The sequence below is a fragment of the Orcinus orca genome, chromosome 15 (genome assembly GCF_937001465.1).
Source record: "Orcinus orca chromosome 15, mOrcOrc1.1, whole genome shotgun sequence".
NCBI classification, from domain to species: Eukaryota; Metazoa; Chordata; class Mammalia; order Artiodactyla; family Delphinidae; genus Orcinus; species Orcinus orca.
In genome coordinates this window covers 63473413-63500790 of record NC_064573.1, presented here as the reverse complement: position 1 = coordinate 63500790, position 27378 = coordinate 63473413, and the positions used below count along the sequence as shown (strand labels likewise).

The 27378-nt window shown below is 48.5% G+C and overlaps 1 protein-coding gene and 2 long non-coding RNA genes across 4 annotated transcripts in view; 1 reads left to right on the top strand and 2 right to left on the bottom strand.

Annotated features, from left to right (window-relative positions):
- Window positions 1-12437, top strand: part of SNAP29 (synaptosome associated protein 29) — a 14462-nt gene extending 2025 nt beyond the window's left edge. The window contains exons 2-5 of one of the 2 annotated variants that reach the window (XM_004276024.3): window positions 3278-3474; window positions 4257-4342; window positions 5780-5878; window positions 9121-12437. In XM_004276024.3, coding sequence (XP_004276072.2) covers window positions 3278-3474; window positions 4257-4342; window positions 5780-5878; window positions 9121-9278 — 540 coding nt within the window. In that variant the 3' untranslated portion in view covers window positions 9279-12437. Of the gene's footprint in view, window positions 1-3277; window positions 3475-4256; window positions 4343-5779; window positions 5879-9007 lie in introns of both variants that reach the window. The other variant, XM_033439627.2, reaches the window with a different exon arrangement.
- Window positions 1167-3809, bottom strand: LOC117203737 (uncharacterized). The gene is made up of 2 exons (XR_004486634.2): window positions 3594-3809; window positions 1167-2345 (listed from the first exon to the last, which is right to left on the bottom strand). It is a non-coding gene; the product is annotated as an uncharacterized LOC117203737 (long non-coding RNA).
- Window positions 12124-27378, bottom strand: LOC125961187 (uncharacterized). The gene is made up of 2 exons (XR_007471542.1): window positions 27201-27378; window positions 12124-24633 (listed from the first exon to the last, which is right to left on the bottom strand). It is a non-coding gene; the product is annotated as an uncharacterized LOC125961187 (long non-coding RNA).

The window sequence follows — 27378 nt, the reverse complement described above, 5'->3', positions numbered from 1 at the left end:
ACAGTCAGAGGGAAGGTCAGGAGTGCCAAAAACACAGAGGATAACGTTGTTTCATAAGGATTGTGGTGACAAACCCCATGCTGCCCCCAAAGTTCCTTCTTTCCTATAATGGGGACCATGAGAGCAAAGGCAGAGTGGCATCTCAGGCCGTGAGGCTTGGCATGGCCAAGCCAGGTGTTGCTGTGAGAGGTACGGTATGATCATGACTGAGCAGGTGACAGGCTCTGTCATCAGTGCGATTACACATGGAATTTTTCCAGGATTGAATCAGTTCTCAATTATTGGAGGCCCTGGGAGGCAGGAATGGTCAGCACCCCCATCTCCACCCTACCCCATAATCTCCAAGTTGTCTTACTGTCTTTGAATCCCTTTCATAGCTCTTTCATTCCCCTGGGGGATTGGGGGGGGTTGGTGGTGGCCTCTGTCCCAGCAGACCCAAATCACCACTAAACTAACCTCCTAACTTAGACAGGTGCCCGTCACATACCCAGCTGAGAGGTGCCGAAACAGGACACATGTTTTAGACACTGAGGACTTGACTTTTTTAGGCCCAGCGTGGCAGCAGCGGCAAAGTTACTTAGTCAGGTCACCTCTAGTGAAGGAGAGCTGCCCTTCTCCTGAGAAACCTGTAGGGTTCACCTCTCTGGAAGGCTCTCGTCTCAGGTCCTGACCCCACAGGATAGAGGAGAGGTGGGCCGGCCTGGGGAGCATAGTGCAGAACCATAGAGACTTGTAGGCCACATGGCTTTTCCACTTCTCAGGCATGATTTGTTTCTTCTTTTCTTTCCCTAAGGTATAATTTTTGTGAAGTGATAATCTAGTCACAGGGTTCAAAATTGAGATGATACAGAAGGCTGTGAAGGCTGCTCCCACCCGCTGCCCCCCTACCCCCTGCCACTCACCTTCTGTTCCTGCAGTGTCCCTGTGGAGATATTCTGTGTATAAAAACATGCTTAGGGCTTCCCTTGTGGCGCAGTGGTTGAGAGTCCGCCTGCCAATGCAGGGGATGCGGGTTTGTGCCCCGGTCCGGGAAGATCCCACATACTGTGGAGCGTCTGGGCCCGTGAGCCATGGCTGCTGAGCCTGTGCATCCGGAGCCTGTGCTCCGCAGTGGGAGGGGCCACAACGGTGAGAGGCCCATGTACCGCAAAAAAACATGCTTATACTTATCTTTTTCATTTTTTTATAATTTTAACTTAAGAAGTGTTCTGTATATTCCACACTGCACGTTGCTTGACAAGGTGGAGGGCATTCCATAGCAACACGTGATGCGCTGCTCTTTTTTTTTTTTTTTTTGGCCACACCGAGTGGCTTGTGGGATCCTAGTTCCCCAACCAGGGATTGAGCCCAGCCCAGCAGTGGAAGCGCAGAGTCCTAACCATTGGACTGCCAGGGAAGTCCCATGCTCTTTCTGCGTCGTGGTCCCTCTAGTGGATGGCTTCTGTTTCTGCGACCAGTCCCCTAATGGTTTGCCTGTTTGTGTCCCACGTGGACGCAGTCTTCATGTGCCCTTTCACCACCCTGGCCAAGGAGACCGCCTGCCCCCTCTGGCTGCTGAGCACGCGCCAGTGATGTTTTGTGGGGCCCAGGGTCTCAGTTCAGGGAGTCCAGCAACAAACCTTGGATGAGGGCCTGAGTGGCCAGCTTGGTTAGCATCAGCAGAAGGGGAGTCGGGCCAGGATGCTCTCAGCAGCCCGGCCAGCACATCCTGCACACGGTCTCGTGTGGGGCCCCCTCACCTCATTGAGTCTTTCCAGCACTTGACAGTCGCCAAACCCTGCTGGGCCTTCAGTTCAGAGAGGTGGGCCACATGGGGACGGACACCTGTGCAGCCTGGGAACGGAGGCCATCGCAGCCCTCTGTTCTGGGTGTCCCTGTGAGTTGGGGTGGTGCCCTCATCCTCTGGGCAGACCCGTCCCCTCTCCAGGTGAGGGGCTGTACTGACCAGAGCCTCACCTCCAATGCAGCTCGGGCTGGTTCTGATGCAGCCAGAGTTCTTAGCACAACCTTATCCTGAAGCAGAAGCTGATGGAGGGAGACGATCAGCTGCTCGGTTAAGTAATTCCCAGTAGATTTTATAAAGGATCAGTGATTGAATTCGACTGTTAAAAAGTTCTAGGATCAAACTTGCTGGCTTCTTAGCTGTGAGGCACCTTGTGAGGCCGGGTCTTTACCGTCCAGGCAGGTCATACATCCCACACCAGCGCCGTGGCATCTGGCTGTGTCTGCTGCTCCTTCCTAAAATGTTCACCCGTGGCCTCCATGGTGTCTGGGAGACCTTGCTTTGCTGACCAGGAGTTGTGCTGCGGAAGCCCAGGGGCTGTCTGCTCTGCAGCCTTCTGCCTCTGAGAGTGAGAAGTGCTGTTTAGAGGTGTTGTGGGGGTCCCCAAGAGCACCCTCAGGTTTAACGATTCCCTAGAAGGACTCAGAATTAGTAGAGCTGTTATACTCACGGTTGTGGTTTGTTACAGCAAAAGGATGCAGATTAAAATCCTCAAGGGAGACAAGCTGGTGGGCAGAGTCCAGGAGAGCAAGCACAGCTTCCCTTTGTCCCCTCTCTGTGGAGTTGTGTGTGCAGCCTGCACTCCCCGCACTGTGACGTGGGACATCCAGGAGGCACGGCTGCCCGCCTGGCTGACTAGAGTCTCCAGCCCCTCCAGAGGTCACACTGTGTGGCTCAAGGCCCCCCACCCTGTAAACCACATTGCTGGTGCAGACTGTCAGGCTGACCTGAGGACTCTGGGAAGCAAAGTCACTCTTCAGGCTAATACGAGGGCAAGGAGCCAGACAAGGCCTTTCTCGGGAACACACGGTATGAGCGGCCTGGGCAGCCTGCACATGCAGCGAGGGGCACCAACCTTTGCCCTTGGTGGTTCTCTTGCCACCTAAGACCACTCTACACTGTCACTCCTGCCGGGACGGAGCCCCGCATTCAAGCATGTTCCCCGCCAGCTCCTGCGTCCCTGCTGGTGCGTATGTGTGTCATGCTCCCTGGGAAGGGGAGCAACATTGATGGGGGTAACTCTCAAGTTTCTAGATTCAGCGTATCGACTCCAGATCAACCTCTGCCTGCTGGTTGTTCAAAACCAGAGTTTAATCGCAATCAGGACGAGACACTTAATGCTGGCACCTTCCCCTCCAGAGCTCGGGCGGGACTCAGGTTAGGGTGGGGGCTGCGCCATCCCCAAGTGCTGGCTGAGGATTTACAGAGAGCCTTCCTCTGCGGGTGACGGGGAGCTACAGAAGGTGCAATGCCATCACGTCTCATCCTCCCTAGGAACTCGTGCGCCAGCGAGGGGCCTTGGAGCGCACAGAGAAGATGGTGGACAAGATGGAGCAGGATCTGAAGACCAGCCAGAAGCACATCAACAGCATCAAGAGTGTGTTCGGAGGGCTCGTCAATTACTTCAGAACCAAACCCTCAGAGACCCCACCTGCGCAGAATGGCACCCTTGCCCCCCAGCCCAGCAGCAGGTGAGCGGTGCCCGTCTGGCCGGAGCAAAGCAGCAGAGGGGGGTTTAGTGCGGGTGGCCGAGCCTTTCAGGACACTTCTCATGCCTTAAAGGGACCAAAGGACCCTGAAAGTTACTCACTGGGAGGCATTTGTCTTCAGACATTTTGAAACAAGAAGCGTTCTCCACTGCTCTTGATTGTGTGATGTGACCGCTGTTCAGTCTGCAAACTGTGCGTGAATTGGGTCTCCATAAATTACTGCTCCTGGTAATTTGAAAGAGAGAATGTTCACTCTAATCAGTATAAATGTGACTCACTTCACAGAATTTTTGCTTTAAAAAGTTTTCATGTCCAGCTTCCCCATATCTAATTCAAGTTGCCCATTGATTATCATTTTAAAATCAGAGATTATTTTCCTCAAAATTTTTGGCTAGAGGTATAATAAAGTCATACTGCAATTTTGGCTGGCATATAAATGCCATGTGTTCAAACGTAAAATAATTCAGTTTCTGCTAAAACATGATTGTTGCTCATATGTCAGATCATTGTATCTGTCTTTTATCATAAAGACAATATCACCACATTACAGAAAATCTACACCTTACCTACCGTAACACAAAGAATGTAGGTTGCTCCCCTTATTCAGTGTTTTCATAATTGCAGTTAGAATATTCATTTGGCTTTGTATCTTGGTCAGAAGAGGCATTTGATTTTCTCACATGGGCACTGTTAGAAAAGACTGCACTGTCACAGGTGCTTTTCCTTTCTAAAAGTTTTCTTCTTCTCGTAACTTTTATCCAAAGATTGAAAGAAGCCATAAGTACAAGTAAAGACCAGGAGGCACAGTACCAGACCAGCCACCCAAACCTCAGGAAGCTCAATGACTCAGGTCAGTGCTCCCGCCCACACACGGGTTCTGCGGGGACACCTTGCACTGGGTAGGGGCGTCGGGGGCCTCAGTGCCTCTCTCAGGGAGCAGGGGGTGTGCGTTATGGCAGGTTCAGCACTGCTCCCCCATGGAGGGAGGGATAAGGGAGTGGGAGCCTGGCCTGTATAGCTCTGAGATCTTCAGGCAGGGAAACACCTATGCTGAGTAGGATATGACCCCCCGGACATCCACGCCTTAATCCCCAGGCCCCAGGAATATGTCAGGTCACATGGCAAAAGGGGAATCGTGGTCGCAGAGGGAAGTACAGTTGTTGATCGGCTGACTTGAGTTGGGGAGATTATCCTGGGTTTTCCGGTTGGACCCAGTGAAATCGCAAAGGTCCTTTGCAAGAGGGAAGGAGGCAGAGGAGAGAGTGATGGAGTGAGAGGTTTGAAGGTGCCGGGCAGCTGGCTCTCAGGTGGAGGAGGGGCCGCTGCTAAGGATTGACCTCCAGGGGCTGGAAGGGGCCGGGAATCGGATTCTCCCTAAGTGCCTCCAGGGGAACCAACCCCACTGACACCTGGGTCTGAGGACGGGGAGACCCAGGTTGGACGTCTGACTTCCAGAACCAAAGGATGGTTTGTGGTATTTTGTTGCAGTGACAGAAGGAGGCTAATGTAGCCCCTGAGCCCCAGTGGGCGCAGAAGCGGCCGTGTGGACAAGGAGTGTGAGATAGGAGGTGTTTTGTGTCAGATCGTCCCATTAATATCAAATGATGGGCCCAGAAACATCCCTCATCTGGAAAGGAATCAAGGCCTCCGGGGGGCTCTGTCGACCCCTAGAGAGCCAGGCACATTGGAAGTAACCAGATGCTTCCTGTGCCGCCTGTGGGCACAGCCGAGGGGAGGCCTGGCGGAGGAGGGCCCGGAGGTTCATCTGGGAAGGCAAAAGCTGCAGAGGAAGTGGGAGAAGACTGTGCGCTGAGGGGCTTCCGTAGGCCATGCTGAAGGAGAGACCCCAAGTCTAGAAAGAGATGGTCCCCAGAAGACATACCCTGGGTGACAGGGCTTTTCTGTGTGCATTTGGAAACTGAGGTTCAGAGAAGATTTCTGGGGGCAAATGTGCATCATTTAACGTTTCTTTTTCTGGAGCCTGTGTGGGTTTGCGTGGTGGCTGCTCCAACTGCCATACCATTACGTGCATGAATCTCTTTCCTGAGCTCGAGGGTCCGTGGCTGACCAGCTGACCCATAGGCTGGGATTCTTTGATCTCCGAGGGGCTGCCCTCAGGAAGCGTCTCCCTCCCGCCCCTTCCCTGTCCCCCGCCTGCCTCTCTCAGTGGCCTCAGAACCAACCGCCTTAGTCCTTCCACCCGTTTTCCAGATTAAGATGAGTTTTGTGAAGCGGCATTTCAAGTGTGTCGGTTAACCGTCCTCCTGGTGTTTCTTTGTCAACTCAGACTCCATCCCTGGAGGGGCCGATTCTGCCATGAGCTCCGAGGCTTACCCAAGGAACCCGCACCTGCGCACCTGTCACCAGAGGATTGACAGCAACCTCGGTAAGACCAGAGCACTGCCACCAGCACCACGGCTTGCATGCGCCGGGGCCCCCCGTTGTCCACCCCTGCACACACACACGCACGTGCGCGTGTGCAACACCCCAGCCCCTCATCCTCTCTGGGGTCTGCCCGCTTGTCTCCGTCCCCACCTCTTGTCTGGGAGGTGACAGTGACAGGGTCAGGGTCTGGGGACTACGCTGTGCAGCCTGGGCTCTGCCCACCCCCCTCACCACCCGGCCATGCCACCCTGCTTCCTCCGTGTGCCCTGGGCTCGGGCAGGGTCAGGTGAGCAAAACTGGAAGGCTCGCGGGAGGCGGCCCAGCAGGTCAGGCATACATGGGGCCAGCAGCACCTTGGCCGCGTGGCCAGGCACCCTGCTTCCTGGGCCTCGGGCTCCAGGGCGCCCTGTTGTAACCACATACCTGCTGGCTTCTCTGGTGTCTCCCTAACCAGTCTCCAGAAACACAGGAGAAGTTCAGTTTTGTCCCTACTTTACACCCAGGGCCCAGAAGGCGAAAATGGAGAGAGGAGGGGGTTATTTGCAGTCGGGTGGAGGAGTTGGGCCCTCAGCAGCCCCCTCTGACCTTTGCTCCCTGCGTGTGAACCTCCCCCATGGCCACCCAGGTCGCTTGCCAACCCTCCTTCCCCTTAGGGGATGGCAAAGAGGGTGAGACAGAAAGGAATGCTTCCCCTGCTCTCTCCTCCCAGGGGACACGGGCCCCCAGCTCTCCCAGGGCAGTGCCCACTCCAGCAGCCCGGGCTACTGGTACAGACAACACGTGAGGCAGACCCACATCCTTTATTTAACCTTCATTTAACCTTTGTTTCTCAGCACATAGACTCATTGTAGAAAACTGTGAAGTTAGGCAAGTGCCCTAAGGAAACCAACACCCAAATTCCACCGTCCAGCAGTGACAACTGCTTTGGTGTCATTCCTTCTGTTTCTCCACCCTGAACCTCAACTGCTGTCTGCCCTCGGAGCCCAGGGGCACCCCGGAGGTCACTGCTTGCTTGTCCTCTGGACTCGGCCCTGGAGCCGAAGGCATCAGGCAGAGGGTGTATCTGCCAGGCCTGACTCCAGAGAAACACAGGGACTGGCGGGCCCCCCGTCCTCCCCACCAAAGGTTTCCCCACCAAGAAAGGCTGGCACTGGTGCCTGCTGGGGGGAAGACCTATTGCAGGGGGCGAGATTCAGGAATGCAGGGAGTGCAGCAGGAAGAAGACCAAGGACAGCCTACCCCAGAGGCTGAGGGTGTGCATTGGGACGGCAGGGTGAGCGGGACACAGAGCAGCGCAGGGGACCCCAGCACGGCCATCCATGGGCCCTGCTGATGGGGCCACACCACTGCCCCGGGCAGGTCCCTCTGCCTCCTGGACGCCCGGCCCTGCTGGCGGTCCCTTGCCAGGCGGCCCTCCCTGATCCAGCTTCTCACCCCAGTGCAGCTCCTTGTGGGTCCCAAGCCGTCCCAGCTGCCGGCAGCTCCATGAGACCTGGGTGGCCTTACAGCTGTCAGTGTCCATGGGACACAGGGGCACAGGCTTTCTTTTCTTTTCTTTTCTTTTCGTTGTTTTTGTTGCGTTGGGTCTTTGTTGCTGCATGCCGGCTTTCTCTAGTTGCAGAGAGCGGGGGCTACTTTTTTTTTTTTTTTTTGCGGTACACGGGCCTCTCACCGCTGTGGCCCCTCCCGCTGCGGAGCACAGGCTCCAGACGCGCAGGCCCAGTGGCCATGGCCCACGGGCCCAGCCGCTCCGCGGCACACGGGATCCTCCCGGACTGGGGCGCAAACCCGCATCCCCTGCATCGGCAGGCGGACTCCCAACCACTGCGCCACCAGGGAAGCCCCGGTGCTACTCTTTGTTGCAGTGCACAGGCTTCTCATTGCGGTGGCTTCTCTTGTTGCAGAGCACGGGCTCTAGGCATGCAGGCTTCAGTAGTTGTGGCACGCGGGCTCAGTAGTTGTGGCACATGGGCTTAGTTGCTCTGTGGCACGTGGGATCTTCCTGGACCAGGAATCGAACCCGTGTCCCCTGCATTGGCAGATGGATTCTTTTTTTTTTTTTTTTTTTGCGGTACGCGGGCCTCTCACTGTTGTGGCCTCTCCCGTTGCGGAGCACAGGCTCCGGACACGCAGGCTCAGCGGCCATGGCTCACGGGCCCAGCCGCTCCGCGGCATGTGGGATCTTCCCGGACCGGGGCACGAATCCACGTCCCCTGCATCGGCAGGCAGACACTCAACCACTGCACCACCAGGGAAGCCCTGGCAGATGGATTCTTAACCACTGCGCCACTAGGGAAGTCCCAGGAAGACCATTTCTAAAAAATCTGATTCTGCTTAGATTTATGGTGCCATTGCCAGCTATTTGTGTATTTTGACCTTTTTCACTTAATGTTTTATCTTTAACATAGTGAAAAGGCTTACAAAGCACCACCTCTTCTGTTTTCCCCCAGCTCTTTCCTAGTAAAAGGGCAGAAAGCAGCTCTGGGTGTGACCCCGTCCCCATACCCTGTGCACATGCACACACACATTCAGGGCACACACATGCGCGCACACACACACACACACACACACACAGGGAAGGGGCTTTATATTCATCTGGACAGAGTCAGTCACGTCACAACTCCCCTCTGCGGTCTGCACAGCCCCATCAGGGGACCCCGGGCCCCTTGGCTGGTCTCCTCCCCACTCATGGTCAGTTCTTTCTTTGTCACTGTGCTAAGGAAGCCCTTCACATACTCGAGGCTGACCGTGTTCTTATAGAATTTATTTCTCTTAAAAATGAATTGAGATTGATTTTTACAACTTTTTTAAAAGAAGGGAAATACTTATTATAAAGACTGGAAAAGCCTGAGCTGTATCTCAGATGTGTTTCCAAATGGGGATCTTCCTCTTTGCCACTCTGGACCTGTGCTTGACCCAGCTTTAGGGAGCTGGGGATGTAAGGTTCAAAGGCAGCTGAAAGGTGTGTGGCTCTATATGAATTTCTAAAATAAACACCGTGTACTAATAGTGGGTGTCCTGGTGGGTGGCAGGGAGGAGTGGCTTTCCTGTTAAGCGCTACTGCTTTCTCTTCACTTGCACATGTTTTGGAGCATGTAACCAACGCCCTGGCATCTGGCCTGTCTTCCAGGAAGGAGGGGTCAGTGACTGCAGTGCTGCCGAGCCCATGGGGGGAGCATCTGGGGTTGCAGGTCCCGATGCTGTGACTTGGCTCAGGCCCGTGTGTGCTCTCCTGTCCTGCAGATGAGCTGTCCGTGGGCCTGGGCCGGCTGAAGGACATCGCCCTGGGGATGCAGACAGAGATTGAGGAGCAGGACGACATTCTTGACCGCCTCACAACCAAAGTGGACAAGTTAGACGTCAACATCAAGAGTACAGAGAGGAAAGTTCGGCAGCTTTGAAGACGGAGGCGGATTTCCACTCCATCGTGATGAAAAGATTTGAAAGGTCTTCTTTTAAACGCCCAAGAAATTTCAGTTATTACTTTAGAATGTGATTTCACATGTGTTTGCAAATGTTGTAACAGAGTGGGTCTCAAAAGAGGTTTTGTTGTAGAGAAAGCATGTGCCCCACTTCTCTGAGGGCCCTGACTGGAGGTGTGCGGGCAGAGTGGTGGTCATGCCGGCCTCTGCTTCCGTCTGTTGTGCTTCTCGTCCCCAGGCCTCCGCGAGGTAGAGCGCTGAGGGCCATGTGACCCGTGTTTGTGGGCATCCTTCTCCCCCCGACCCCCACGAGCACATTGTGATGCTCTGAGCCCCTTAGCAGGCGTTTGATTTTAGTGGGAGGGGGTTCAGACCAGCCCTGCTCACTGTGACGCCTGGAAGCACATAGGGAGCTAGGTGAGCCCCGCTGCCCCTGCACAGGGTCAGGAACACGTTCTGCCCTGGCTGGAGGCTCCCTGGCCAGCTGTCTGAGGCCTGCAGAGCGTGAGAGAGGAGCATCACACAGACATGCTCCACCAAGCTCCCTGCCCTCAGGTCATCTGGACCAGGCCCCCCATCCAAACATGTTTACTTGGTGCCTGGGGTCCCCTGGCCCATCCAGGATTCCCACCCACTCTTCTGTGCTGCTGGCAACATGCCTTGACCCATCACTTGATTCTCTGGCCCCAGTTTTAGGACTGGAGCTCCACTAATGACACTGACTGTGCACAGAAGGATATGGCTTTAAAAAAAGCCCAGATGTTATCATTCTACCTGGCCTAGCTTGTTCTCTCTTCATTTTACAAAAAAAGAGAATCATTTAAAAGTACTAATTAAAATTGATTTCTGTACTTAAAGGAATTTCTTGACGTTGGTACCTCCAACAAAATAATTGAAGCCACGAGGTCCTGGTCTTTTTAAAAGCAAATAGGGGCTTCCCTGGTGGCGCAGTGGTTGAGAGTCCGCCTGCCAATGCAGGGGACACGGGTTCGTGCCCCGGTCCGGGAGGATCCCACATGCCGCGGAGCGGCTGGGCCCGTGAGCCATGTCCGGAGCCTGTGCTCCGCAACGGGAGAGGCCACAACGGTGAGAGGCCCGCGTAGAGCAAAAAAAAAAAAAAAAAAAAAAATACCTTAAAAGCAAATAAATTAAAATATTTTGAAGATGGTGAAAGGGACTGATTTTAATAAGACAGATTAGGTTGGAAACCTTAAAATCACAGTGCCTTTCACCCTGAAACCTGGCCCCGGCACGGTGACCTTCACCACTTTGGTTCAGTAGAATATAAACAAAGTCCCTTAAAGCAAAGGAACGTCTTTAAGGGGCAGCAGCAATGCAACAGCGTTTATGTAGCAATTCAAATATAGAAGTTCCATTCCATAATGCCTGACTTTCCTAAAAACACTGACAGCCTCTGTGGGCAGACACATCTTTCTGTCATGTTCCAGCCGCCCTGCGACTCTGACCCACATCACTGGGAATGTCACAGGGCGTTTGGATGCTGTGGAAGGTAATCAGACCCACATCTGCTTATCACAAGCCCATCATGGTTGTTTTCCTGGTAACTGGAAAAAGGAAGAATTTTACATGTCCACCCGGCCCACACTGAACAAGTTCACAGGGCTTCCAGCAAAAAGGCTGCTCCAAAGCGTGACACCAGGATGCAGGGCAGCCTGGGGGTGCCCGTCCACCCGGCATGTTCCAGGGTTTTCCTCCCTGACGCCTTCCTCAATGGGTGTCATGATAACTGTTCCTGCTCCTTGTCCTCAGGCATAGACACGTGGAGATTAGTCAGCACGCCTAGACCTGAGCTTCTCCGTTCAAATAAATACAGACAAAGGCCACTTGCAAACACTGTCTGCAGCCCTCCTCTCACATAATGGGGTTAGTGATTTAACCAATTTGAAGCAAAGTAGCACCTTATTTTGTGTCTTTTGTTGGATTGATGAAGCCCATCACCACCACCCCCTTTTTTACCCCAAGCTGTGGAGGGAGAGTTGCCCTCACTCTTCTAGAAACGTTTCCCTCACACATGTCTCCCCGTATATTTGGTTCTGTTCTTGTTCAGATCCCTCATTCTAAAGCCTGGGCCAAGGGCCTGTCTCATCCTCGTGCTGGGCAGCATCTCTGCCGGGTCCCCACCTGCTCCCGCACCCACTGAGGGCCAGTGGCTGCTGCTTCACACAGCAGAGCCGCTCACACTTTCAGAGAACAAAGCAGGACCAGAGGAGCCTCCAGGACCTGCGTGTGGTAACTGTGAGCAGAGGAAAACTCTGCCCTCTGGACGCACGTGTCAGGGAGAAATGGGGGTACCCGGCCGGGGTTGTCCTTCTTGCCACATGGGATCCAGAAGACAGATCTGGAATTCCATGGTCAACCTGGAAACAAACTGTGCCTTCCAAAAAGTGGCTTTTCTAACTCAAGGTTGGTTACATGTTAAGTGTGCTCCTAACTTAATAAGCGCGTTTTCCTTCGGAGGAACTTTTTAACGTAGTGATTTGTAGTTAACAGTGGCAGGTTGCCTCGTGGACGTCTTTTTTGTGTTATATAGGAAAGGAGACCTGAATTTACCTCAGGTGGCAAGAATGGAAGTACATAAGTGCTTTTTTTTTTTTTTTTTTGTGGTACACGGGCCTGTCACTGTTGTGGCCTCTCCCGTTGTGGAGCACAGGCTCCGGATGCGCAGGCTCAGCGGCCATGGCTCACGGGCCCAGCTGCTCCGCGGCCCGTGGGATCCTCCCGGACCGGGGCACGAACCTGCGTCCCCTGCATCGGCAGGCGGACTCTCAACCACGGCGCCACCAGGGAAGCCCACATAAGTGCATTTTAATTTCTCTTTCTTTAACTTCTTTTTGTGAATATGTGATTTTAAGTGTACACCACAGCAATTTAGTAAAAATCTTATACTTTGCCTACATAGGCCTTTTCTGCAGAATTTTTAAAGTTACCAATGTTGTTAAGCGTCTTCAGCTCTGATGGGTGAAATGTGTACAAAACGATGAGCGAGTCATTAAAAGTGCACATGGGAGGAGGAGCTTCTGCTCAGAGTGTGTCAGAGCAGCTCTTGTACTTCATGCCTTCAACTCAACAAATGACCATATTCCTTAAAATAAAATGTGAAGTTGTTTTTTAATCAAACTTTGCCTCCTGTGAGGTCCTTTTCAAAGAGCTGGTGTCGGGGGGGGGGAACCCTCCTTGTTGAGTCCTCAGGTGTTTGGTTCTGGCTGCCACGTCTCGTGCTTCTTGAAAGCCTGTCAATCCATCTGTCCTGCCTCCCGGTGCCTCTGCAACGCTGTCCAGCTCAGGGCTTGGCACACCCTCAAGGTCCAGAGAGTGGATGTTTTAGGCTCACAAGCCAAACAGTATCTTCACGTCATCTTCCCTGTGTCCATCCCTAATGACCTCACTTTAAGTTAATTACCTCTGTAAAGACCCTGTCTCCAAATGTCACGTTCTGAGGTTCTGGGGGTTTAGGGCTTCAACATATTAATGTGGAGGGGGGTGGCAGGAACCTGACATCTGACAGCCTTTATCTCCTTGGTGGGAACAGAGAAGAGGACGGTAGAGGTGGATCATCAGGGAAAGGCTGTCGAAGGCCCAGCTGAGATGGGGACTCAGAAGGACCCTAGTAATTAACACCTTTTATAGACTTTTTTAAATAGTGGGGTTTCCAGCCCTGGAGTCACCAGGTGCTTTCGTGGCTGGAGTTCAAGAGCAGGCCTCCTGCCTGGGGCTGCCAGCAGAGCCGAAGAAGGCAAGTGAGAAGCCAGAGCTCTGGCCTGAGGCCTCGGGAGAGGGTCTGGCTCCTTGATTGGATCACCAGGCTGAAGTGTGGGCGCTGGCCCTGGAGTTTGGAGCAGAGGATGACTGACACAGATCTTTGCACTTTAGTGCCTCGGATTCTCCCAGAAGAATTCTCCTGAAGTCTAGGCAGGACCCGACTTGAAAGTAGGCCAAGAGCCAGGAGTGAAGCAAGTCGCATGAACGTGCACAACACTGCTTCCCCCACAGAGGTGGCTTTTAGGGCTTTGGATCCACAAAGGCCAGAGACAAACCTCAAACCAGGGGCACCTCCAGGCCATTTAGAAATTAAGTCAAAATCAAGTTCTGCTAGGGTTTGATTGACTTTGTTTTAACATTTTACTTTGAAGTTTTAGTTCTTGGAGACAGGCTGGTGCTAATCATGCCAACCCACCACTTAAAAACCTGCTCTGGGGCTTCCCTGGTGGCGCAGTGGTTGAGAGTCTGCCTGCCGATGCAGGGGACGCGGGTTCGTGCCCCGGTCCGGGAAGATCCCACATGCCGCGGAGCAGCTGGGCCCATGAGCCATGGCCGCTGAGCCTCCACGTCCGGAGCCTGTGCTCCGCAACGGGAGAGGCCACAACAGTGAGAGGCCCGCGTACCGCAAAAAAAAAAAAAAAAAAGACAACAAATAAAAAGTGTTGGTGAGGATGTGGAGAAAAGGGGAGACCCCTGTGCGTGGTTGGTGGGAATGTGAACTGGTGCAGCCACTGTGGAAAACAGTGTGGAGGTTCCTAAAAAAGTTAAAAATAGAACTATCATATGATCCGGCAATTCCACTTCTGGGTATTTATCCAAAGGAAACGAAATCACTATCTTGAAAAGGTATCTGAACCCCAATGTTCACTGCAGCACTATTTACAATAGCCAAGATGTGGAAGCAACCTAAATATCCATCGACAGATGAATGGAAAAAGAAGATACGAGATACACACACACCCGAATATTATTCACCCATAAAAAATAAGGAAACCCTGCCATTTACAATAAAATGGATGGAACGTGAAGGCATCATGCTAAGTAAAATAAGTCGGACAGAGAAAGACAAATACTGTATGATCTCATTTATATGTAGAATCTAAAAAAAACAAAAACAGGTTCTTCCCTGGCGGTCCAGTGTTTAGAACTCAGTGCTTCCACTGCACGGGGCACAGTCGATCCCTCGTCAGGGAACTAAGATCTTGCAAGTCACGTGGCGGAGCCAAAACAAATAAATAAATAACAAAATAAAATAAAAACAGAGAGCAGGGTAGTGGCTGGCAGAGGTGGGGAATGGGGGTGGGTGAAATGGGTGAAGGTAGTCATAAGGCACAAACTTCCAGTTATAAATAAGTTCTAGGGATGTAATGGGCAGCATGGCAACTGTACTTAACAACACTGGATTGTGTATTTGTATACTGCATACTTGAAATTTGCTGAGAGTATAAATCTTAAAAGTTCTCATCACAAGAAAAAAATGGGGGGAGAGGGATAATTGGGAGTAGGGGATAAAAAAATTAGAAAGAAAATTGAAACATATGAGGTGATGTCTGTTAACCAAATTTATCATGATGAAGGGAGCTCAGCTTGGTGCTCTGTGATGACCTAGATGGGTGGGATGGGGCGGGTGGAGGGAGGTCCAGGAGGGAGGGGATATAGGTATACATATAGCTGATTCACTTCATTGTACAACAGAAACTAACACAACATTGTAAAGCAATTACATGCCAATAAAAATAAATAAGTAAAAATAAATTTTAAAAATTTATCACGGTGATCATTTCACTATATATACATATATTGAAACATGTTGTACACCTGAAACTATTACAAGGTTATGTGTCAATTATGCCTCAGTTAAACTGGGGAGGGGGAGTGAAATTCTCACTACCACTGCAAAGCCCATTCCCTCCCTGCAGGAAGGCTATTGGAGAAGCCAGGTTAAAATCAGAAGATCTCTTGGTGCTTAGTCCTCTGTAGACTGAGCACCACCAGGCAGGGCTGTGTGGTTTTCACCTTTGCACCCCCCCAGCTCCCAGAAGATGCTCAGCACACATGGGCCAAGTGTATTCACCCCCTAAAAGTCCATTATCTCAGCATCTTAGAAAGGGCTTCTTTCCTGAATTCCGGTAAGGGGCAGTTTTAGTCTGGTTTTCTTGAATATCTACCCAGAAGTCATTTTTCTTCTTCCTGATGCCAAAGCCCCAGTCTTGTTCAGTGCAAGTCAGGCAAGGGTGGCCACTCTTGCCCGGTCGCTTTAAGAATAAGAATGTGACCCAATGGGTCATGGGTCAGGGATGGGAAGGGGAATCTCTCTGGAGGTTTCCAGAGGAAGTGCTCTTTGCTCTTAAAAAGGGATACAAAGGAACAACAGTCCTTCCTCCACTGGGCCTCGTCATGACTGGATTGGGTGAGGCCTGGGGTAATTGCAGCCACCTAGCCGCCAGCCAGAGGATGAAGCCAAAATCTGAAGGTATTTAGACCAAGAAAATCAGAGGAGGACTTCCCTGGTGGCACAGTGGTCAAGAATCCGCCTGCCAATGCAGAGGACATGGGTTCGAGCCCTGGTCCGGGAAGATCCCACATGCTGCAGAGCAACTAAGCCCATGAGCCACAACTACTGAGCCCATGTGCCACAAATACTGAAGCCTGCTGCACCTAGAGCCCATGCTCCACAACAAGAAGCCACCGCAATGAGAAGCCCGTGCACTGCAACAAAGAGTAGCCCCCGCTCTCTGCAACCAGAGAAAGCCCGCGTGCAGCAATGAAGACCCAACGCAGTCAAAAATAGATAAATAAATAAATTTATTTTAAGAAAAAGAAGAAAGAAAATCAGAGAAGCAGACCCAGGGTCTGGACATCCTGGTTCTTGAGCTGCCTGACTACAGCCCTTGTGTTATGGGGAATGACAGATACCCTTACTGCTTTGGCTATTTTGAATTAGGGTTTCTAATCATCACAGCAGAAAGCTGGCCTAGGAAAGATGGTTATATCATGGGTCCATGGTAAGTAAATTCTCCTAAGGTCACTGAGTCATTCTAGAGCTGCAGGAATGGAGCCATCTGATTGCCTAATCGCAGGAGGGTTGAACCCCAAGCTGAGTCATCACTGCTTTTTAATAGGATTTGCACTGGGAATTAAGAGGATCCTAGGTGATCTGGGGGGTTAAACAAAAACGAAGTCTTCATTTTCAGAAGCCAAGATGTTCAGAGGAACTGCTATTATGATGGGTAGGAAACTGAAATGTGTAAAGAGGGACCTGAGTAGGAAAAAAAAGGGTTCATGCGCACAGGCTCCAGACGCGCAGGCTCAGCGGCCATGGCTCACGGGCCCAGCCGCTCCGCGGCATGTGGGATCTTCCCGGACCAGGGTGTGAACCCGTGTCCCCTGCATCAGCAGGCGGACTCTCAACCACTGCGCCACCAGGGAAGCCCCAGGCTAGCTTTTGAAGGTTTCATTTTGTGTGAGGAAAGGGATTGAAGTTTTCTGTCCACCGCCTACATCATTAAAAGGATGTTCCCTGGGAATTCCCTGGCAGTCCACTGGTTAGGACTCTGCACTCTCACTGCCAAGGGCCCAGGTTCAATCCCTGGTTGGGGAACTAAAATCCCACATACAAGCCTCGAGGTGCGGCCAAAAAATAATAATAAAAAAAACTTCAAATAAAATTAAAAAATAAAAGGATGTTCCCATATAGAGATGAGAGCACAAGGAAAAGCTATTTTAAGAAACTTTGTCCCTCAAATAGAGGTGGTAATCCCAGGATGTGATGCAAGACTCTCGCAGCAGGTAAGCCAGAGTCCTAGTTTTTTTCAGGCAAAAATCTCTAGTTCTGGCTCTCACTATTACAGAATGGCCACCCTGCCTCCCGTAATAATGGGACCTAAGTATGGCATAAATGCTATATTGTAGATTGAAAGTTATCTTAGAATGAGAATCAAACTACTACTGTTACTTAAAAGGCAGGGTTTCAGCTGCAGGACAAGTCAATCACCATTGTCCTACTCATTGTGGAAGGGAAAAGGTATTTCTCTCAGATGGAAAGTCAAAACTGAGCAGGAAATCTCCAGGAAGTACAAATCAGGCTGCACATTAGAATTAGCTAGGGGCTTCAGAAAATTCTGACATATGAAAAGATTCTCAACCTCACTCCTAATAAGAGAAATGCAAAATTAAACTACTCTGAACATTTTTTCCATCTATCAGGTTGCAAGAATCTGAAAGTTGGACATATAATTACACCAATATCCGGTTCTCCTCTACTTCTGAGAATATGAAGAGAATGCAATTCCTGCTCTCTCTTCATTTAGGCTTGTCATGTGACTCATCCTCGTCCGTAAAATGCAAGCAGAATTAACCTACTTCCTCTGGGATGAAACATTTAATAGCTGGTGCTATTCAGCTAAAGAGACTCTCCAGTTCTGCTCCCCAATTCAACAATAGTGAGAAGTTCAAGTGTTGTGCTTGGTATAGCCTCGGGACCGTGGTGCTTCCACCAGCGTGGATTGCTGAGTCGGTGCTCAGAGGAACATGCCCTGTCTATGACTAAGTCAGAAATAAACCTTTCTTGTATGAAGCCACTGTTGCATACACCCAGCCTGGTCTGACACACACTGTTGATGAAGCTGTGGGGAAACAGGTGTTCTCTTCTGTTACTGCTGAAGGACAAAACAGTGTGTTACAGAGGGCAATTTGACCATATCTGTGGATGTGCATATATCCTTTAATCTGCAGTCCCATTTCTGGGAATTCATTCACAGAAAGACCTGCTCTTATAGACTGAATGTTTGTGTCCCCCCAAAATGCATAAGTTGAAACCTAATCCCCAATATGATGATGGTATTTGGAAGTGGGGTCTTTGGGAGGTGATTAGGTCATGAGGGTGGAGCCCTCATGAATGGAATTAGTGCCCTTACCAAAGAGACCCCAGAGAGCTCCCTTGCCCCTTCCACCATGTGAGGACACAGGAACCAGGAAGTGGGCCCTCACCGGACACCGAATCTGCCAGCACCTTGATCCTTGACTTCCCAGCTTCCAGAACTATGAGAATTGAATTTCTGTTTATAAGCCACCCAGTCTATGGTAGTTTAACAGCCCAAACAGATTAAGACACCTGTATACGTGTGAAATTACAGGCATACAAATACAGTTATACATTGTGACATTGTTTGTAACAACAAAAGTTTGGAAATAATTTGAATATCTGTCTGTGGAGGCTGGTTACATAAACTACGGCATATCTTCACAATGGAATAGCATGCAAATGTAAAAACAAACAAACAAAAAGTTCTCTACATACTCATATGGAAATATTTCCAGGATATCTCATTAGATTTTTTTTAAAGCCAGATCCAGAAGAGTGGATAAAATGTTTCCTTTAGTGTAAGAATGGGGGAAAATAAAAATATTCTTCTTTTTACTTGCATAAAGAAACACTTGTATGATACACAAGAGGCAAATAAAAATGGTAAAACAGGGACTTCCCTAGTGGTCCAGTGGGTAAGATTCCATGCTCCCAGTGCAGGGCGTCCTGGTTCAATCCCTGGTCAGGGAACTAGATCCCACATGTGTGCTGCAACTAAGTCTGCATGCCACAACTAAAGATCCCATGTGCCACAATAAAGATCCCGCATGCCACAACTAAGACCCGGGGTGGCCTTAATAAGTAAATTTTTTTTTTAATGGTAAAACACAGGGACCTCCAAGATAGATGGGGTGGGAATAAGACTTCTCAATGAATATCATTTGTATCATTTTTGTATTTGAACCATATGAATGCATTACATATTTTTTAAAATACAGTACTCAGGTCTCCTCATGTCAATTCAATTAAATTAGTCTCTTGAGATGAGGCCTGAGCTTTTCATTTTATGCCACCCAGGTGATGAAATGTTAGCAAGAGTTAAGAATCGCTGCTTTTTGCCTCAGTCTCAGATGGAATAAGGGATTAGAGAAGTAGTTTTGTGTTGCCGGTGTGGGTAATATTTGGCCCGTGCTCTGTATTCTAGAACCTAACTCTAGTAGCTCAAGTCAGTCCTTGTGGATGTAATCCTATACCTGGATGAGGGAGCTCCGTCTGGGATGAGTGTTGATGGTGCTGTGGATGTAACAAGGAATCATGTGCCAGGCTATCTGGGGATAAATACTGTGAAACAGAGAACTGACCAGACATAGAGATGGAGTAAGAAGCAAACCAGTACTGAATGTATTTATCAGGGGTGTGTGGTTGAAACCAGGGGTCTGTTTCAGGGAAGAGAATATCTATTAGAAATCCTGGGTCATACTGGGAGCAGGACAAAAGGTACACATTCAATATGGAAGATTTTTGGTCTAAAGATGGCAAATCCATGGGCCAAATCCAGCCCACTGACTGTTTTTGTGTGGCTTGTGAGCAAAGAATAGTTTTACGTCTTTACACGGTTGGAGAAGAAAAATCAAAAGAAGGATATTTCATGACACAACAAAAGTATGTGAAATTCAAATTTCAGGGCCCATAAGTAAAGTTTTTGTGGACAAAGCTACACTTACAGATGGCCAAAAAGCACATGGAAAGATGATCAACATCACTAATTGAGAAATGCAAATCAAAACTACAATGAGGTATCACCTCATACCAGTTAGAACGATCATCATCAAAAAAAATCTACAAACAGGGACTTCCCTGGTGGTCCAGTGGTTAAGACTCTGTGCTTCCACTGCAGAGGGCAAAGTTTCAATCCCTGGTCAGGGAACTAACATCCCACATGCCACGCTGTGCAGCCAAAAAAAAAAAAGAAAAAAAAAAAGAACTACCATATGACCCAGCAATGCCACTCCTAGGCATATACCTGGAGAGAACCATAATTTGAAAAGATACATGCACCCCAATGTTCATTGCAGCACTATTTACAATAGCCAGGACATGGAAGCAACCTAAATGTCCATCGACAGATAAATGGATAAAGATGTGGTACATATATACAATGGAATATTAGTCATAAAAAATGGATAAAGATGTGGTACATATATACAATGGAATATTAGTCATAAAAAATAAAAAAATAATGCCATTTGCAGCAACATGGATGGACCTAGAGATTATCATACCAAGTTAAGTCAAAGACAAATATGAGGAATTTATTATATGAGGAACCTAAAAAAAAGGGTACAAATGAACTTATTTACAAAACAGAAGTAGAGTCACAGATGTAGAAACAAACTTGTGGTTACCAGGGGGTAAGGGGGGGAGGGATAAGTTGGGAGATGGAGATTGACATATATACACTACTATATATAAAACAGACAAACAACAAGGACCTACTGTATAGCAGTACAGCACAGGGAACTCTACTCAATACTCTGTAATGACCTATATGGGAAAAGAATCTAAAAAACAGTGGATATATGTACACGTATAACTGATTCACTTTGCTGTACAGCTGAAACTAACACAACATTGTAAATCAACTATATTCCAATAAAAATTTTTAAATAAAATAAAATTTCCAGAAAAAAAAAAAAGCTACTCTCACATCCATTGGAATAAAGCCACATGTCGTCTGTGGCTGCTTTTGCACTGCAATGGCAGATCTGAGCAATGTGACAGAGGCTGGGTGAGCTGCTCTCATCCTCTGCAGTGATGACTCAACAGCGTTTTGAATGCCACATTATCACTGTCTCACAGCATCTTATTTTTTTATTGCCAGTGCACATCCATGGTCAAAAGAAGAAAATCAGACTTTGAATATCACAATTTTAAGGTAAAGTGGAGTGTAGATTATTTTGTTATTGAAGTCGACAGCAAAATATTGGGTTGATGATGCAATGACACTCCACCTGTGCTAAAAGAATGCAATACACAACAAGTTAGACTAAAGCAGTCATCATTGTATTCCCAACTCAGAGGAAACCAACAGTTAGAAAAAAATAGAAAATTTCAGATGGAATATCTCACTGGAATTTCTTCACAAAAATAAAAAATGAAAATGAGGTTGCCACCAAAGTGGGTTTCCAAGTGTCTGATTTGTTAGCCAGAGAGAGCCACTTACTGATGCTAAGTTAATTGAATTGTGTTGATTTTAGCAGCCAAAGAAAGGTATCCAGATAAAATAAACTTGCTTTAGACATTCAGTGAGAAAGTTGCTCAAAGACTTGAGGATATTGGGAACACCATCAATGGTCAATTAGAGAACAGGATAGGGAATTCCTTGGCGGTCCAGTGGTTAGGACTTGGCGCTTTCACTGCCGTGGGCCCGATCCCTGGTAGGGGAACTAAGGTCCCACAAGCTGCTTGGTGCAGCAAAACAAAAACAAAAAACAGGACAAATTATTGTGAGTGATTTTCCTTGATTATCAATGAGTTGATAGATGTCACCAATACTGTCCAGTTGCTTTTATTTGAGGTGTCACTGCTGAGTTTGATGTCACCAAAGAATATAAGCCTCTTTGGGACTTCCCTGGTGGCCCAGTGGTTAAGACTTCACCTTCCAATTCAGGGGGTGTGGATTTGATCCCTGGTCAGGGAACTGAGATCCCACATGCCTCGCAGCCCAAAAACCAAAACATAAAAAAAACAAAAGCAGTATTGTAACAAATTCAATAAAGACTTCTTAAAAAATGGTCCACATCAAGAAAAATCTTTAAAAAAGAAAAAGAATAAGTCTCTTTGAAGAGTCTGCACAGAACAACTAGTGGCAAGAATATTTTCAGAAAAGATGAGAAATCACTAATTAGACACAACCTGAAGGGGAATCTGCTAAGATGTGTTAAGTTTGCTGGAGATAAAAATGTGTGAAGCAGAAAGAGGCCTACTTGGACAAATTTATAAAGCTCTAGAAAATGTAAGGTGTTTAGAGCCTATGGTTATTCATTGTACTCAAATTACTCATCAGGAGCTAATTTGCAGAAAATATTTGATTCATGTGTTATTGAACTAGAGTTACCCACAGCAAACTTCCTTTGCTGTTGTTTTTAATCCATCATCAGATCTGTGAATTTTTGTTAGAATTAGAAGCTGAATAGCCTGAATTGCCCCACCACATAGCAGTTTGATGGCTTAGCAGTGGTCAAGTTTTATTGCAGTTTTTTTCAGTTCAGAGCCAAGGCTGAAATTTTTCACAACAGAGCACCATTCTAAACCATTATCACTGAATAATTAATGGCCTTGGAAATTAGTTTTTGCTACAGACTTGATAATGTTTCTCAGTGAATTCAACCTAAAATGACAGGGCATGGGAATTCCCTGGCAGTCCAGTGGTTAGGACTCTGCACGCTCACTGCTGAGGGCCAAGGCTCACAATCCCTGGTTCAGGAAATCCCATAAGCCATGTAGTGAGGCCAAAAAACAAAAAGTAAAATAAAATAAGATGACAGGGAAAAACAGTGCTTATATGTGAAATGTATACCGCGGCAGTCATGTTGACAATAACTAATGTTGTTTTGAATCACAAGGAATGTTAAGCTGCTTTATACACTTCCTGTGCTGTCAAAAGTTAAAACAAGAAGCAAGATCTCATTCTCACACAAATTTGCAGCAGATATATTTCCTGAGCTCCAACTACAGTTCCAGCAGAATTTTTCAGAACTTGATGCCAAGTGCAATGGAAATTTCCATATTTCAAAATCTATTTAATTGGGCAATTGAGGAGTTTCCACCCAACCTTCAACTGAAGAGGATTAATCTGCAATGTAAAAACAAGCTAAAAGGCAAATATCCAGAGAAGAATCTAAGATAATTCTATACATGCCATCCCACAATGAATATGCTCAATTAAAATCATGCAGCATTGGCAGTACCATCTGGCTGAGAGACATTTTCAAAGATGAAATATACAAAGTCTCATTACAGCTCAGCATTGACAGCTCAATATTTGATGACAGGGTCACGGATTTTGAAACCCAATTAAGCAAAATATTATCTCAAAAGAATTCCATTATTCTCATCAGTATACCTGGATTATAAAAAAGTTACACTCAATTACTATGATATTTTGAATTTCATTTTCAAAGAAATTGTAGAAAAAATTTTTTGTCATTAGACAAAAGAACATTCCAGATAGGTAAAACAGGTGGTGCAAATACTGTGAGGTATTAAGATGCTCCTGTTTTAGAGGATTTTCTACAGGAGCCAGTGAGGAGAAGCAGGAGACTGGAGCAGGATTACATATTTCTTGATTTTCCTCTTGTCCTGTAAAGCCTAAAATATTTACTATCTGGACCTTTACAGAAAAATTTGGTGACCCGCCCCCCCTGCCCGGGACTAAAGGGTTGCACAGAACTGACTTCTTCGAGATAAGTGTGAGAGGGGAATCAGTGTTCCCCTGAGTGAATTTCACTAAAGGCACTCCAGAATGCTCTGAAATCCAGAGGAAACAAGAAAATCTGCCTTCTAGCTCAAGTGACATGAAAGTAGACATTTTATAAAAGAGGTGGTAGAGCAATTAAAACTAAATTAGAAAATGCCAGGGGGACCATGACCACACTTTAAAACACTGGAGTAACGTTGGCCAGTGTTTTCTAGAGGGGTCCGTAGAGCTTCCGGATATGGCAGCCAAGCCTCGTTCAGAGATGTCACCCTCAGAAAGAAGTGATTAGTAAGTTGATATTTTAAATAGTGTAGCATGGGACTTCCCTGGTGGTCCAATGGTTAAGACTCTGTGCTCCCAATACAGGGAGCCTGGGTTTGATCCCTGGTTGGGGAACTAGATCCCGCACACCACAACGAAGATCCCACGTGCCACAACTAAGACCTGGCACAGCCAAATAAATAAATAAAAATAAATAAATAGTGTGGCATGGAAAATTATAATGGGGATGTGAACACTATTTTATTAGTATTGCAGAAGCAAACTAATAGGAGGGGAAGAAAAAGAAAATAATCAATAAGCTCTTTTTTTGTTTTAGGGAGATAAGCTTGGAAATATATATGAAACATGGGGAAGTAGTAACTGAGAACTGCAGAGCCAGAGGGAAAGTTTACTGCACGGAGCGAAAGGTCTCCAAGGACAAGTCTAATTAATGCAGTAGAAACAGGTCAACCAGTCCTCGTGGAGAGCGCACCTGAGAACCGCTGACCTGATCAAGTCAGTGTGGTAAACACACTTCCTGCTTCTCCCCCTACACAGTCACACCTCTTCTACCCTCAGCATCATTGCTAGGAAAGAACCCAGGGCAGGAGGGAGAGACAGATGCTTGTTCTTCTGGGTCCTCAGTAAGGCAGCAATCTAGGAAGTTGGCCTGGCCTTAACCATCACCCGCAGGGTTGGACCTGCGCAGATAGGGGAGAATAAAAAGTCAATGGCGGGTCCCAAGGTTGTGTCCTCAGTTCAGAGGCGGCCTCGGGGATAGGAAGTCAGGAATCCTGGCAAGTTGCTCAAAAAGCCTTGTCAGTCCTTTGAATCTAAACCATAAATATCTTAGAATACAAGTGTAAGTATAATGACATCTGGAAACCCTGGGAATGAGCAAGCTAAGGCAGAATCACAAATCTTTATGCTTTAGCCGTTTTTTTTTAATGCTTCCTTGTTGCTTGTCCATTCATTTTCATTTTGTTATCTCTTAGCATCTAGAACGTTTTCTGGAAAAAAAAAATTTAAGCTTGTCTCAGGTGTGCTAAGGAAAATTAAAGTACTTAATTTTTTTACTGTGAAAAATTTCAAACATATACGAAAGTAGAATAATATAATTAACACAACCCCCCCCCCCCACAAGCACATCAGGTCTCCAACTTCAACAATTATCAACAAGGCCATTCTTGGGACTTCCCTGGTGGCCCAGGGGTTACAACTCCGCACTTCCATTGTGGGGGGCATGGGTTAGATCCTTGGTCGGGGAACTAAGATCCTACATGCCAGGGGGTGCAGCCAAAAAAAAAAAAAAGCCATTCTTGTTTCACCTTGATCCAATCCACACCCTATTCCCCACTGGACTTTTTTTTTTTTTTTGGCTGCGTTGGGTCTTCATTGCTGCGCACGGGCTTTCTCTAGTTGTGGTGAGCAGGGGCTACAACTACAACATTGCAGTATGCAGTCTTCTCATGGCGGTGGCTTCTCTTGTGCAGCACAGCCTCTAGGCACGCAGGCTTCAGTAGTTGTGGCCCGCGGGCCCTAGAGTGCAGGCTCAGTAGTTGTGGCGCATGGGCTTAGCTGCTCCGCAGCATGTGGGATCTTCCCAGACCAGGGCTTGAACCCGTGTCCCCTGCACTGGCAGGTGGATTCTTATTTTTTTTAAATAAATTTATTTATTTTTATTTTTTAAATTTATTTTTGGCTACATTGCGTCTTTGCTGCTGTGCACAGGCTTTCTCTAGTTGCGGCAAGCGGTGTCTACTCTTTGTTGCGGTGTGCGGGCTTCTCATTGTGGTGGCTTCTCTTTGTTGCGGAACACAGGCTCTAGGCGCATGGGCTTCAGTAGTTGTGGCATGCAGGCTCAGTATTTGTGGCTCACGGGCTCTAGAGCGCAGGCTCAGTAGTTGTGGCTCACGGGCCCAGCCGCTCTGCGGCATGTGGGATCTTCACAGACCGGGGCACGAACCTGCGTGCCCTGCATCGGCAGGCGGACTCTCAACCACTGTGCCACCAGGGGAGACCCCAGGAGGAATTTTTAAAGAGGGGAGCGTGGCACTCTGGCAGCAGAATGGTGGCGGTATGTGAAATCCAACCCCTCCACCCTACTCCAAGATTGACATTCCTATCTGGTGCTAGAATTTACTTTAGAGGGCCTCAGTTTCCCTATAAGCAAAACAAGGAAAATGGACTAAATTATAGGCAATAACTGTGTAACAGTGAAATGAGCCCTTGACTTTGAGTCAAAAGACCTGGATTAAGAGTGCTAGCTGTGGGACTTCCCTGGTGGCACAGTGGTTAAGAATCTGCCTGCCAATGCAGGGGACATGGGTTCGAGCTCTGGTCAGGGAAGATCCCACATGCTGCGGAGCAACTAAGCCCGTGCGCCACAACTACTGAGCCCGCGCTCTAGAGCCTGCGAGCCGCAACTACTGAGCCTGCGTGCCACAACTCCTGAAGCCCTCACGCCTAGAGCCCCTGCTCCACAACAAGAGAAGCCACCACAATGAGAAGCCCACACATCGCAACAAAGAGTAGCCGCACCACAACAAAGAGTAGCCCAGCTCGCTGCAACTAGAGAAAGCCCGCGCACGGCAACAAAGACCCAACACAGCCAAAAATAAATAAATAAATAAAATTTTAAAAAAGTGCCAGCTGTGCCTCTTGCAAATTATGTAACTTACAATAACTTATGTAAGCAAGCCACTTAACCTCTCTGAGGTTTAATTTTGGATCTATGAGATGCTCACTAAATATTTTTTCTATTTCTTAATTTTGTATCTATATGTTTACTTGTTATAATTATTTTATGATGTACATAAATCAAATCATTATGCTGTACACCATAAACAGTGCTGTATGTCAATTATATCTCTATAAAACTGGAAGATAAATGAAATACATTAGAAAATGAAAAATATATATATAAGACATGGAACGATTCAGTCAGCTAGTCAGTTGAGCTAGGATTGCAACCCAAGCCTTCACCTCCAAATTCTGAGCTATTCAAATTGTGCTCGAAACTAATACAACACGAAACTTTGCGGGGGGAAGCTGAAAACCTGCTTTGCTGAGTCACAAAATGCACTAGACCGTGACACTTCCCCCGGAGTTTACACCGGAACAGACATCACCCATCACCCTACAATGTAGGCCAGGCTCAACCCCGGAGTGCGAAGGGCCACAATGAGAGTCCGATGACCAGGGGTCTAAGAATGGGCTCGTGCTGCCAGCGTCTCCCTTTCCGGACACTGTTTCTCCTCTGTCCGGTTCCGGGCTGCAGGTTTACCTCAACAGTCATTCATTCCACCAAGATTTGAGAATCAGCTCAGGGTGGGACGGCTCGCCAGGCCCAGAGCTGAACGAGGCGAGGCAGACCAGACCCTGCTCCCTTAAACTGACTGTCCAGTGCGGGTGGGGGCGGCCGGGCTCCGGGGTCCCGGGGGGCTATGCCCGACAGCGTTCGCACCTGCCCGGCACCACCTGAGCGTAAGCAACGGTCGGCTCCGCAACCCCTTAACCTGGCCGTCCCGCTACGGTCACCCCGGCCCCGCGGGGCCCGTCGCGCCCGTCAGCTCACCTAGGGGCCGCGCCCCCGGCCGAACCCAGCCTGCGCTTCCCGCTTTGTTCCCAGAGCGGGTTCTGGAAGCGCCGCGCGCGCCCAGCCCCAGCCGCTTCCAGGCAGCGCCCCCCAGCTGCCTGGGAGGGCGCGCGGGGGCACGCACGAGCGGCGCACGCCCGTCCCGCATGCCCGCGCT